The 11,572-nt window shown below is 55.9% G+C and overlaps 1 protein-coding gene across 4 annotated transcripts; it reads right to left on the reverse strand.

Annotated features, from left to right (window-relative positions):
- Nucleotides 1-13: 13 nt before the first annotated feature.
- On the reverse strand, nucleotides 14-11,258 carry AIFM3 (apoptosis inducing factor mitochondria associated 3). 4 transcript variants are annotated; one of them, XM_037497922.1, is made up of 20 exons: nucleotides 11,215-11,258; nucleotides 7,165-7,378; nucleotides 6,811-6,920; nucleotides 6,460-6,569; nucleotides 6,320-6,364; nucleotides 6,032-6,128; nucleotides 5,845-5,957; nucleotides 5,468-5,554; nucleotides 4,865-4,956; nucleotides 4,626-4,756; nucleotides 4,397-4,512; nucleotides 4,225-4,296; nucleotides 4,069-4,132; nucleotides 3,431-3,507; nucleotides 3,230-3,347; nucleotides 2,182-2,280; nucleotides 1,827-1,902; nucleotides 1,249-1,353; nucleotides 612-632; nucleotides 14-384 (listed from the first exon to the last, which is right to left on the reverse strand). In XM_037497922.1, exons 1-20 carry the CDS (start codon nucleotides 11,243-11,245, stop codon nucleotides 345-347), a joined length of 1,818 nt encoding a protein of 605 aa, XP_037353819.1. In that variant the 5' UTR covers nucleotides 11,246-11,258; the 3' UTR covers nucleotides 14-344. The 4 variants fall into 4 exon arrangements, with proteins under 4 accessions (XP_037353819.1, XP_037353821.1, XP_037353820.1 ...); XM_037497924.1 differs by lacking the exon at nucleotides 612-632 and having other exon boundaries at nucleotides 11,215-11,245; XM_037497923.1 differs by lacking the exon at nucleotides 612-632 and having other exon boundaries at nucleotides 7,165-7,405; nucleotides 11,215-11,245.
- Between the last annotated feature and the right edge of the window lie 314 nt (nucleotides 11,259-11,572).

Genomic DNA, 11,572 nt, shown 5'->3' on the forward strand with positions numbered 1-11,572 from the left:
CACAGATCAGGAAATGTGTGCATTTTAATTTTAAGACAATGTCTAGTACGTTGCAGGGCCCTACAGGGGACTAGTCCCAATAGAGGGGTAAGAGGCAAGGCTATCCTGCCTCCACTCCCACCCATCACCGTGGGTGGCAGTCAAGGCCTTTGTGGGGGGTGAGTATCTCCTGGAGGCAGCGGAGGCCTCCCTGAAGGGTAGCCAAGTAGTGGAAGGCAAGCTCTGGGAGGGCTCATGTTTTGCCCTGGGGAATCCTGGGAAATTGGAGGTTGGCACCTGCCCCCAGGGCTCTGCTTTTGTCCCTGGTGTCTCAGCATGCCTGCCCAAGTCCACTTCATGTGAGCTCAGGATCCTTTCCCTGTGAGCCAGGACATGTCGCCAGTCCTGCAGGAATGAGGGGAGGAGGGGTCAGGGCAGAAGAGAGGAGGTTCCCCACTCAGCACCCTGAGCAGCTGGCCCTTGAGAGAGCAGGGCGTCTGCTTTGTGCCAGGCCCTGGTGCCCCCCTGTTATGTGTACTTGGGCAGAAGGGGAAAGACTATTGGGTGCAGGCTCTGGACTGAGGTGGGAGAGGCTTAGAATGGTCAGCAGGAAGAACAGAAAATACACGTACTTGCTGTGTAGCACAAACAGCCTTTGCGAAGGCAAGAGGGAGAGACAGAGAGAAGGCCAGGGAGAAAGCATGTCATTCATCTTGTCCCATCTTGCTTCTCCTTTGTTTACACCCTGAAGTCTACCCCATCCCATGGCCTTCAGGCTTTCCCCAGTCACTGGGGGCTCTCTCTAGGCAGATCAAGCCTATGGAGTGACCCCATGCTAGGATAAGAGTAATGGCTGGTGTCCAGTGCCTCCAAGCCCTCAAACAACCACCTCACTTCTCTGTGCAGGGCATTGCCCAGGGCCATCACTAGCTGCATTTACCCACTTGGTTTCTGTCATGCTCAACACAGCCTATCCAGTCAGGTGTCCCAAGCTTTGATCCCTCCCCAACAGCACTGGGACACTGCCCCTTTTCCTTCTATTTTTCTGTCTCCCAGGAGCACATATAACCTGCCCACTCCCAAACCACAACCCTTGCTCTGCATAGCCCCATAGACCTGGAGCCTTCGATCTGGGAGCCTCAGATCAATGGGGACCAAGAGTAGGGGAAAGGGGACTGGAGGACTGTGAAGGCAGCTGACTGCCACGGGCAGCTTGAGCTATTTCCTTGAGCTATTTCCTCCCTCCAGACCATTGATGCCCAAACTTACTCCACCTCCCGCTTCCGAATGGCACGGCCTGAGGCCAGCACCTCTGCCACCTTGGACACGATGGGATCATAGTTCATGCTGGCCACAGCTATCACCTCGTCACCTCTGCAGAGAGAGGATAGCTAAGCCTAAGAACTGCCCAGCACCAGCCCTCTTGAAGACCCTGACACATTCCTGCCCACCTGGGGCTCAGGAGGGGGTCTAGCCTAGAACAACAGAACTGTCCAGAGCACCCTCCCCGCCCCCACTTTGCACTTTACTGCTTGGCTTCAGTCTTCCTCTTCATGGGCTTCAGGATTGGGCTCCTCTGCCTGTGTCACTTCCCTTAGTGTAAAAGTGCAGTGTCCACACCCAACTCAAAGAGTTGTCCCAAAGATAAAATGGCTAGCCTCCATGCATAGTAGCTGGAGTTATTCCTGTCCAGCCTCCTCACCTTCCCTTGGCCTCGTCTCCTGTCTAGCTGCCTCCCTTTGCCACCTGCTCCACCTTTCCTGTCAGTTTCCATCTGGAACAGAGCTTCTCTGGGATGATTCCCTCTCCCATTGCTTGGCACCCCTGTTCCACCCTGTTGCTCTCACTTGGTGTAAAAAGCCACGAACTTCAGCTCTTCCAGATCCCCCTGGATGATGACGTCATCGAAGCCTTCTCCATACCCTGTGGGTCAGGCAGTCAGTGGTGGCGCCATGTGAATGGAAGGGAGGGGGCTTCCAAGGGCCTCACACCTCGGGCCCCCTCCGGACCCAGTGAGCTCCCTCAGACCTTTGAGCTAGCCCTGCCCCCAGTGAGCTCTTTGGGCCTTCCTGTAATCATCATGGCCCTGCCCCTAGGATGCTCCTAGCCCCCCATCTGCATTCTGAGAGCCTGGAAAAATCCAGGCTCTCTCCTAAGACCTCATCTCACAACCCCCACCCCCATGAAAGGGCCCTCAGTTACCTGCATAACGCAGGCTCTTGCCAAACATTGCAGTCCACAGGTAGGGCACGGTGCTGATCTCTGCCTCCTGTGCTAGCATGTTCTGGGCCGCCACGCGCCCTGTGGGACCCAGGGCCGTAAGAGCCCTGACCCCCACCATCACCACCCCTACACTGTATCGGGACACCTAAAATGTGGAACTACATTTTGTCTCCCTAAAAGTCCATAGGGGCATCTTTTCTCAGCCCACTGCCCACCCTCAGCTGTAACTGATGGTGCACAGGTGGACACCTGGCTCAAAGGCAGCCTCTTAGATTGCTTCTCTGGAGAAGGTGAATGAAATGCCCTGAGTCTGGAAGGTCAGCTTCCTGGGCTTCTGGGACTTCCCTTTCTTATACTCGGCAAATGAGCAGCCTTTGGTTCTTTAAGACCTAGCATCAACCTTTGACCTTGGGCCTCAGGAGAAATTGGTACCAGGAGTAGGATTTCAGGCACAGACCCTCAGATAACGTGAAGGCAGAAGAAAGGAGAAATAGGTTCAGGGCATCTGGAAGTCCTCCCTGTGAGGCGGTGAGGCAGATAACTTACTGGCACCTGTGGCTTAAAGGTCCCCACCAGGTGCACACAGCGAGTAAGGCATCAGAGGCCTGGGAACCACCAAATATGTGGGAGGAGGCTATTCCTCAGCACAGATCCCACTGAGTCTGGGTTACCAGCTCAGAAGGCTACCTCCCCAGGCCTGCGTGAGGCTACTGGGTTACAGTCCAAGGTAGACAGGGGCACTGACTGGGGAGCTGGCCTGTGTCCTAATAAATTCCTTTCTCTTGCCCCAGTTGACTACACAGGTTGGTAAGGAATTCTGTGGAACATGTCTTTAAGGAGTGACTGGCAGAAGGACATGTGGCTGATTGGAGATGGGACCACAGGGCCTACTCTGTGAGCTGGCTGAGGCTGACCAGAGAGGTTACCACAGGGCCTTGAATAGCTAACCCAAAGACCCAAACCCAAGGCCAGCAACTAAGAGGTGCGCCAAGGGGAGGCTGAGACCCTGCTTCAAGGCTAGCCATACCCTGGGCATGAGCCATCTGCCAGTGTGGGATATTCACTTTCCGATTATTCCTCCAGGCCAAGGGGAAGGTGACAGCATCTCCAGCGGCAAACACACCTGGGATGTTGGTCTGCATCATCTGTGGAGAGAAGACCCAGAGCTCTGACCTGACCCTCCCACCCATTCCCAGCCCAGCACCCTTGCCCACACCACCCACCCCACCTTGTTGACAGGGATGAAGCCTCGGGAATCCAAACCAATGCTGCTCTGCCTCAAGAAGCCGGTGGCAGGAACTGCACCTGACAGAACAGAACCCACTGTGTTCACTCCCTAATCCCTCCCTTTTTCTGCCCCATCACTCTCCACAAACCCATACCCTTCACTCACTGAAATCTAGCTCCAGATTGACTCTTCATGGACTGCCCACCCTGGGGCCTTGATGCGTCCTGACCCTCTGTCCCACAGACCCCAGTGCCTCCCATCAGGCCTTATGGGTCACCTCCTCCAAGAAACACTCCAGGAAGCCCCCTATCTCCCATGGGGATTGACATGCCATAACTCCCAAACCCTCTTGGCTATCTCCCAGCTTTGTCCCTCCCCAAACTAGAACCTCAACTGGAGGGAGCAGGGACCAGGTAGAGGCTTGTCTGTGTCCTCAATATTAGTGGATAGTGGTCAGTAGGAGCATCCTCCTTGCTAGGCCTGGACTAGGCCTAATATACACATTCCTGAACAGCCCTGAAAAATGGGTATAGTTGGGGGCCCCCATTTTGCAGATGTTGAGAGTAAGGCTCAAGATGGGGAAGGGACTGGCCCAAGGTTACTCTTGAGTGTGCAGGTGGTTCTGCTCACCCACTCACCAATGCCCACCACGCAGACGTCAGCCCGCACAACCTTACTGCTCTTCAGCACGACCTCCTTCAGCTGTGGGAATTGGGTGGGTGAGCAGGTGGGCCCAACTCTGGGGCCCAGGGAAAAAGGGACAGAAAGTGGCAGGGAGTGGACAGAGGGCCTACCTTTCCCTCCTGGGCCCGCAACTCTGAGACCTCTGTCTGCATGTAGAACTTGACACGATTGCTCTCAAACATCTGTCAGGGTAGGTGGGGGGATGGGCAGTGGCGAGGGCCTGACTGGGGACTTTGTTGGATACCCAGGGTTCTGAGGGGCTGGATGCCAGGGTAGGCTCACCTTCATGAGGGCACGACCAACACGCTCCCCCAGGAACCTCCTGAAGGGCGTTTCCTCCAGCTCCACCACAGACACGGAGTGGGCCTTCTCAGTCAGATAGGCAGCCACCTCCATTCCTGGAGGCAGGATGGTGGGTGATGGGCTGGCATCACGTACCTCCCAGGGCTAGCACCTCCCTGGCCTGGCCATGATGGCTTGACCACCACCTCCACCATCCCTGGCTACTCACCTAGGAAGCCAGCTCCCACGACCACCACGTTCCGGCCCCTGGCCAGCCTCACCACACGATTGGCATCTTCAGGTGTGCGAATGGTGAACACATTTTCCACCTCTTTGCCTTTGCAGCTCAGGGTCTTAGGGCTGAGATATGGCCGGCAACAGTGAGGGGTTCCCAGAGTCCAGGGCCCTCCTCCCCGCCCAGTGCTCTGTCCAGTGTCATGGGGGTCAAAAGAGGAGATGTCCTCCTACCTGCTCCCTGGTGCCAGCAGCAGCTTGCTGTACTCGAGCTTGAAGCCATCCTTGAACACGACCTTCTTGTTTCTCACATCCACTGTGACCACCTACAACCCCCACCAGGCAGAGTGTAGATGGAACGGGCCTCTCTGCCCTCTCCCAGCTCCTGTAATATGCCCACATCCCAGACCCCCTAAGATGCTTCTACAGGGACTGTTCCTGCCACCTCGGTTGTCCTTCCTCCCTCACCTGGCAGCTTTTGCTAACTCTGTAAGCTTTAGGTATCAGCTTCCTCTCAAATCCCTCCATATACTCTCAAGTCCCGCCAGGGCCTCCTGCTCTGGCTCTTAGCAAGTCATCCTCCCTGCTAGGCCTGGGATAAGTCCACTCTGTGCATTTCCCAGCAGCCCTGAGAAGTGGGTACAGTGCCTGTGCCCATGTATTGCAGCTCTCCATGAGCCTGACAGGAAGACAATCCGGTGTTGTCTCCAAGGCCTTGAATACCCCTCAGATGCCTGAGTAGGAGGGCAGAACACCCTCTACACTTCTGGGGGCACCCCCAGATTCATGCCATTCATGGTTCCCATTAAGCCCACTTCCCCAGCCTTGACCTCATACCTGAGCCTCCATGAGAACCTCAATACCATAGGCTCGGAAGAACTCCTTGGGCCTCAGGGCCAGTTGCTCGGACTGTGATTCCAGGGACTGCAGGAGACAGCCAGCTTGAGATGAGATCAGGGGTCACAGTTCCATTTCACAACAAAAATGGAAACCCAGAGAGGGTGGTGCCAGCCCCAGGTCACACGACTGTAGGAGTGAACTCAACAAACCCAGATCTTTCTGGGGGTACCCCAGATGAACCTGGTACGAGCAATGAGGGCAGCTAGCCAGACTCCCAAGGGGTGACATCAAGATGATGATCACTCCCAACTGGGACACAAAAGGCTAGGGGCCTGAGTCCTGCCTGTGCCCTCTTTTACTCCACCCCTCCCCACCTTGCTGAGCTTGGGTCGGTCATAGGGGAAGTGTCGGTCCAGCGTGCACAGGACAATTCTGTCTGAGAAGCCCTCCTGCCGCAGTGTCTCTGCACACACCAAGCCAGCTGCACCTGAGGAGAGGGGACTGTGGGTCAAGAACCATCTTTTCCCCAACCCACCCTGACCTCGTGACCTCACCACCAACCTGCGCCCACAATGAGCACGTTGGTGCTGCCGCTGTGGCCAGCACTCGGAGAGATACACTTGGCCATCACCTTGGTCCTTCGCTGCAGCTGCAAGGCCTGAGGGTGGCCAGAGAGTGGGAAGAGCAGGCAGCTGGGGTCGGTTGTTGCCATCTTCCTGTGCCAACATCCTAGCCAACCAGGTCCTGCTACTCCAGCACAGCTTCATCTCCAGCTCTTCATGCTGTTCCCTGGGCCAAGATGTCCCCCTCAACTTTACCTTTTGTCCAGACCCCAAGCTACCCCCTTACCTGCTTGCTGGCCCGGACGTACACTTTCTCCTTCTCAATCTTCACCTGCAAGGGCTAAGTTGCTCAGGACCAGTCTTTGGGGTGCTCCAGTCCCTGACCCTGCACCCCAAGCTGCCACCCCACTGCACACCCTGTCCCACCTGGAACTTGTGCAGACTGTCCAGGCCAGGGAAATCCTCTAGGTCCCCAGTGCTGATGTTGAAGCAGGCGCCATGCCAGGGACAGCGTACCCGACCTCGGGACAGCACACCTGGGAGGGGACAGCGCGAGTCTGGGGCCACCACCAAGAACTCCTCTGCAAGTATTCCTATGCCCCGTACCCACTGACCTTTCCCACAGCCCAGGAGACCCCACTAGTAGATGAGGACCTAGAGGTCCAGGAAGGGGTCAAGCTGACCTGGGACCTGGTCTAGCCCCTTATGGGAAGAACAGCCAAATCACCTTCAGGGAGGTCCTGCCCCTCCCTCCCATGTACCCTTGGGACAGCTCACCTTTCACCAGGGGTGCACCATAGTGGGGACACTTGTGGCCCAAGGCATGAAACTCCCCGTTGTCCTTCACCAGCAACACCTTTCCCCAGCCCAGCTCCACTTCCCGCATCCTAGGGAGGGGCTGTACTCAGAGGTCAGGCCAGACACCAGGCAGCCAGGCGCAACCCCCTGTGGGCACCTTTTTCCAGAGTTCAACGTTCTTGGGACCCAAACAGCAGAAGCCTCCAAAGAGGTGACCAGGGTAGGAGGTGGTCATGGGTACTTTCCAGTACTCCCAGCCCACTCCATCCCTGATCTGTAGCTTACCCTCCCATCTAGGTCCACGGATTCCCCCCTCCCAGGCCCAGCACCCACTGGCCATTCTCAAGGTCCTTGACATGGCAGACAGCAGCCTCAATGCAGTCCTGAGTGCCAGGGTAGGGGTGTGTGGCGGGCAGGCGCTCCTCAGCGTGGAAGTGGCGGGCCGTGCCATTTCCCTGGTAGGCCCGGGGGCTGCCCTTCCCGCTGGCTGACAGCTCCTCCTTGCCCCGCTCCTTCTCGGGCAGCACCACTTCGATCTTGAGCTCCACTGCAGGTAGGGCAGTGCTGTGAGTCCCTGACCCTACTCACCTCCTGCGCCACCCCACTAGCTCTGGATCGGGTTGGATCTTGAGTCTAGATTCTCCCTTGCGCCACAACCACTCCAGAAAGTCAGCTGCACCACCAGGCAGGAGCCTTAAAATGGTAAGAAGGGGGGGCACGGTGGGGGTGGGGAGTGTAGGGATAGTTGGGTCGGCTTGAATTAATGTCCACAAGTTTTCTTTTTCAATAACAAGATTAGTGAGGAGGGCAAAAAAACGAAGCTCCTTTGACCCTGAAACTGGCCCTAGTGCAAGGGTCTGTGCTGAGGACAAATGCCTAGTGCCCCAAGTCTGCTCTGACTCCAAGGAAGCAGTCTCCCAGGGATGATGCTGACACCCCTCATGGCTCAGGGGCAAGGTTAGGGTATGATTTTAGAACAGTGTCCAAAACTGGGAATGGCTCAGTGAATGTGGGAGATGGGAAATCGAGGGGTCATTGTTCTACATTTACAACTTCCCTATCGGTTTCAACATTGTTTCAAAATGTAAGGAAGTGTACACAACATAATTTCAACTTCTTTAAATTAGCTATTGGCACCAATCTGAGAATTCTTCATCATTTAGTAAGTGCTGATTTTTCAGTGACTTCATTTGTGAGAGCCTGGGGCCTAGGGAGGGGACCCCACGCAGGAAGGAGCGTGAGGACAACACAGAGGGTCACAGGGCAACCTCACCTCCACCAAGAAGACACTTCCTCATGTGCCCACATGAGGAAGGCTTACTCTAGAGTAGGCCTACTCTAGGGAGCAGGAAGTAGGAGATTGTCCTTTTCTCCTTTATATTTTTTGCACATTTTTCAAATTCCCTGCAATGCACCGGGGGTATTTTTCTAATTAGAAGAGAACAATAAACAGAATTTTTAGCAGCGATAATCCGGCCTCCTGGGCTGCTGCTGCAGGGAGGACTGTGGAGTGATAGAAACTAAGCCCCTGGCACAGTGTGGGGCCCACAGGGAGCAGGAAGTTCCTCTCCCCACTTCTAAGGCACCAGAGCCTCAAGCTTCTCCTGACTTCACCTCTTACATCCTTCACCTCAGGCCGGACACTTGGGTAACAAAGCACCCAGCCTTTTTAATTCAAACTGCCCAGCCTTTGCCTTTGCAGTTCTCTTGGCCCAGGCTGTCCTCCCCCCCCCCCCCCATGCTGGCTAACTCGTGCCCTCCCACCCAGACACACCCCCTGCGCTGCCTCCACTGGCTGCCCAGTCCCTGTGTGTCCCTCATCACGTGCTGTTCCGATCCCCACCCCCCACTCCCCCCACCCCCGCTGGCCCCCGAGCTAGACCCAGAGACTGTGCGGGCAGGCCTGTGGCCCTCCTCCTCAGTTTCCAGCCCCCAGACCCAGCAGGGGGCAGTGAAGTCTGCTCCTGTGATCCTAGCTGGCTCCACACTGAGGTTGTTGTGGCAGGTGGGAGGGGGCAGGGGTTACAGGGGAGGATGGGTTTTCCCCTCCATTTCCCACACTTTATGTAATGAGGTTAGAATGTTTTTGGAACAATTAAGAAGAAAAATACCGTGGACTCAGCTGACGACAGCTATGTGTGTGAACTGAAGAGAGGTTGCTCACAGGACCAGCCTAGCAGGGGCTGGGAGAACAGCCAAGCCAGGCTAGTCTGTTTTCATTCTCTACCTCCTTCCAGAAGGCTCCCTGAGGTGCTTGCTGATGCAAGTCTAATGGGAAGATATGAATTCAGGAGCAGTGGTGGAAAGGCAGAGGGGGGAAAGGGTCTCTGCTCACCCACAGAGATGTATCAACCCTAGTTCCGTGATTCTCAGCCACCCACTTGACCATGGCCTCCTGCTTGAGCTCCTTTGGCTCAGATGCCTTCCCTACAAAAGGAAGAAAACAGGGCCTGCCTCTTTGGTGATAGTGAATGCTGAAGGAGATAATTTATGCAACCAGAGTAGAAGCCCAGTGGAGGAAGGTAGATAGTAATGTTTTCTTGGTTAGCTCTTCACCTGTCAGCCATGGTGAAGAGGAAAAGCTTTTAGGTGGCACTTGTGTCTTAATAAAGGGCAGGTGACCAGATGGCAAGAGAATTGCACTTCCTCTTAGTTCTGAGCTTAGCAGACTGGCCCAAAACACCTCCCATCAGGAACATGGGGCTGTAGGCACACAGGGAGCGCAGAGGGGGCTGAGGAGGTATGTGCTGATGTGCATAAGCCACAGTCGAGCAGGTAAAAGATGAAGAATTCGCACAAAGATCTGCTGGTTGTGGTCACCCCAACCTGATCAAGCCCAGCTAAACCCTCATGGCCAAATGCTCTCACCAGCGCACCCTGAAATTCCCTGAGCCCACCTGCGTGACCTGTGCGGTGTGAGAACCAGGGGCCTGCCCCTCTGTCACAGCCCCCTGGGGAAATCTTGGTGGCAGGGAGCCCAGCCACCCCCTCCCCCAAAAGAGGGAATAGTAACACTGCGATGCCTCCTGTGTGCTAGGTGCTGTGCTAAGTACATAGCCCACAACAGGGCAGAATTATTAAGCCCTGTTCTGTACTCTGTGAGAACACAGAGGCTCAGCGAGATGGAGTCACCTGCCCAAGGTCACGCAGCCAAGGACAGGGTAGGGCTGGCTGGGTGTGTGCTCAAAAGCCCAAGTTCTTAGTACAACCTCTGGGGTAGAGGAAGTCCTGGGGCCAGGGGTCCAAGGCAGGCTAGCCTGTGAGGTGAAAGAAGAAGCAGGTGGTATGTTCTGTCCAGGCCCTCCTGCCAGCCCGGGAGTCCTATAGGAGCCCGCTATGTGGCCAGCTGGCATCCTCCTGCCCACTTGTGATGGAGGAAGGCTGAGGTCAAGATAATGGGCATCATTTGCCCAAGTCATATATTGAGGCAGGGAGGGTGGTAAGGTAGAGTCCAGGCTGTCCACAGCATGGGAGTGAGAAACATAAGTGGATGCCTCTGCCTGGAGGGCAACCCAGGTTCTATCACCACCAGGTTCTCCCTCAAGCGCAGGAAAAGCAGAAAAGGTTCAAGAGTTCCAAGGAAATGGAGCTGATGCGTATCAGGAAAGGGGTGCTGGGGCACGCTTCCCCGGGGCATGGTGGCTATGGTGGGGGTGGGCAAGGTCACTAAGGCCTCAGAGCCTCGGTTTCTCCACCTGGGATATGGCTACATACCTTTGCCTTTCTGGGTGTTGTGAGGAGAGAAGAAGGAAAGTGGGGGCCAGAGAGTCCATCAGATGCGGGAGGTCTCTGTGCATAATGGGCCCAGGGCTCCCATATCACCCTGGGAGGCCCCCAACTGGGGCAGGGACTACCCAGGGCAGGCAGGGTGGGGCTTTACTGTACAAATGAGAAGGGTACCCAGAGAGGCTTAGGAGGCGGCCCAAGGTCACAAAGGGGGTCAGCAGAGGTGAAGAGGGTAGGGCTACCCGACCCTCACTGCAGCTTTGAGAGGTCGGGCTTATTTTGTGGGGAAGGAAACTGAGGCCTAGAGAGCTAACTTGAGTTCCCTGGGTAATAGTGTGATTGAGGTGTCACTGGAGCCCTCACTTCCCCAGCTCTGGGGGACAGAGTTCCCACCCTATGGCAGGAGGAACCGTCTCCTCCCCTTTACAAGGAAGACTCTGCTGCTATTTCCACCACCAGCTCAAAACCTACCAAAAGAGGAGACTCCAAAAGAGGGGGGCTAGGAGAAGTACTCCAGGCTCTGCAACCCCTCCTGCCTGCAGCGCATTAACATTCAGAGCCAGCTGCTACCAGGCCTGACCTACTTCAGAGGCAGAGGGGGAGGAGGAAGGGAGCAGGAGGAAGAAGGGAGGGTGGAGGCAAGAAGAGAGGTGATACCTGGCTTGGGCTTGGAGAAGCAGCCACCCATGGCGAGTTGCTGGAGGATGCGTGCGGAACAGGTGCACAGGTGATGGGCTATGGGAAGCCCAGAGTGCCCTGGTGGGGGGCTGGACCTCCTGCAGCCCTTAGCGATGCGAGAACTGCCATCCCAGCTGGAGCTGACTCACACACCTGCAGGGTAGACAGAGAGGGGCATCTATGGAAACCACTGGGGTGTGGGGGTAGAAGGACAGAGACAGACTTGCAGGGCTTCTGGAAGAGGCCCACATTTGAGCTGGGAACCAGCTGACATTCAGTTGTAGGTAAAGGAGCTGGGTCCCAGAAGAACAGGATTTGGAGGTCATCTCCCCTTTAA

Source organism: Talpa occidentalis, unplaced genomic scaffold (assembly GCF_014898055.3).
Source record: "Talpa occidentalis isolate TD23 unplaced genomic scaffold, MPIMG_talOcc4v2.1 talOcc4.8, whole genome shotgun sequence".
NCBI lineage: Eukaryota > Metazoa > Chordata > Mammalia > Eulipotyphla > Talpidae > Talpa > Talpa occidentalis.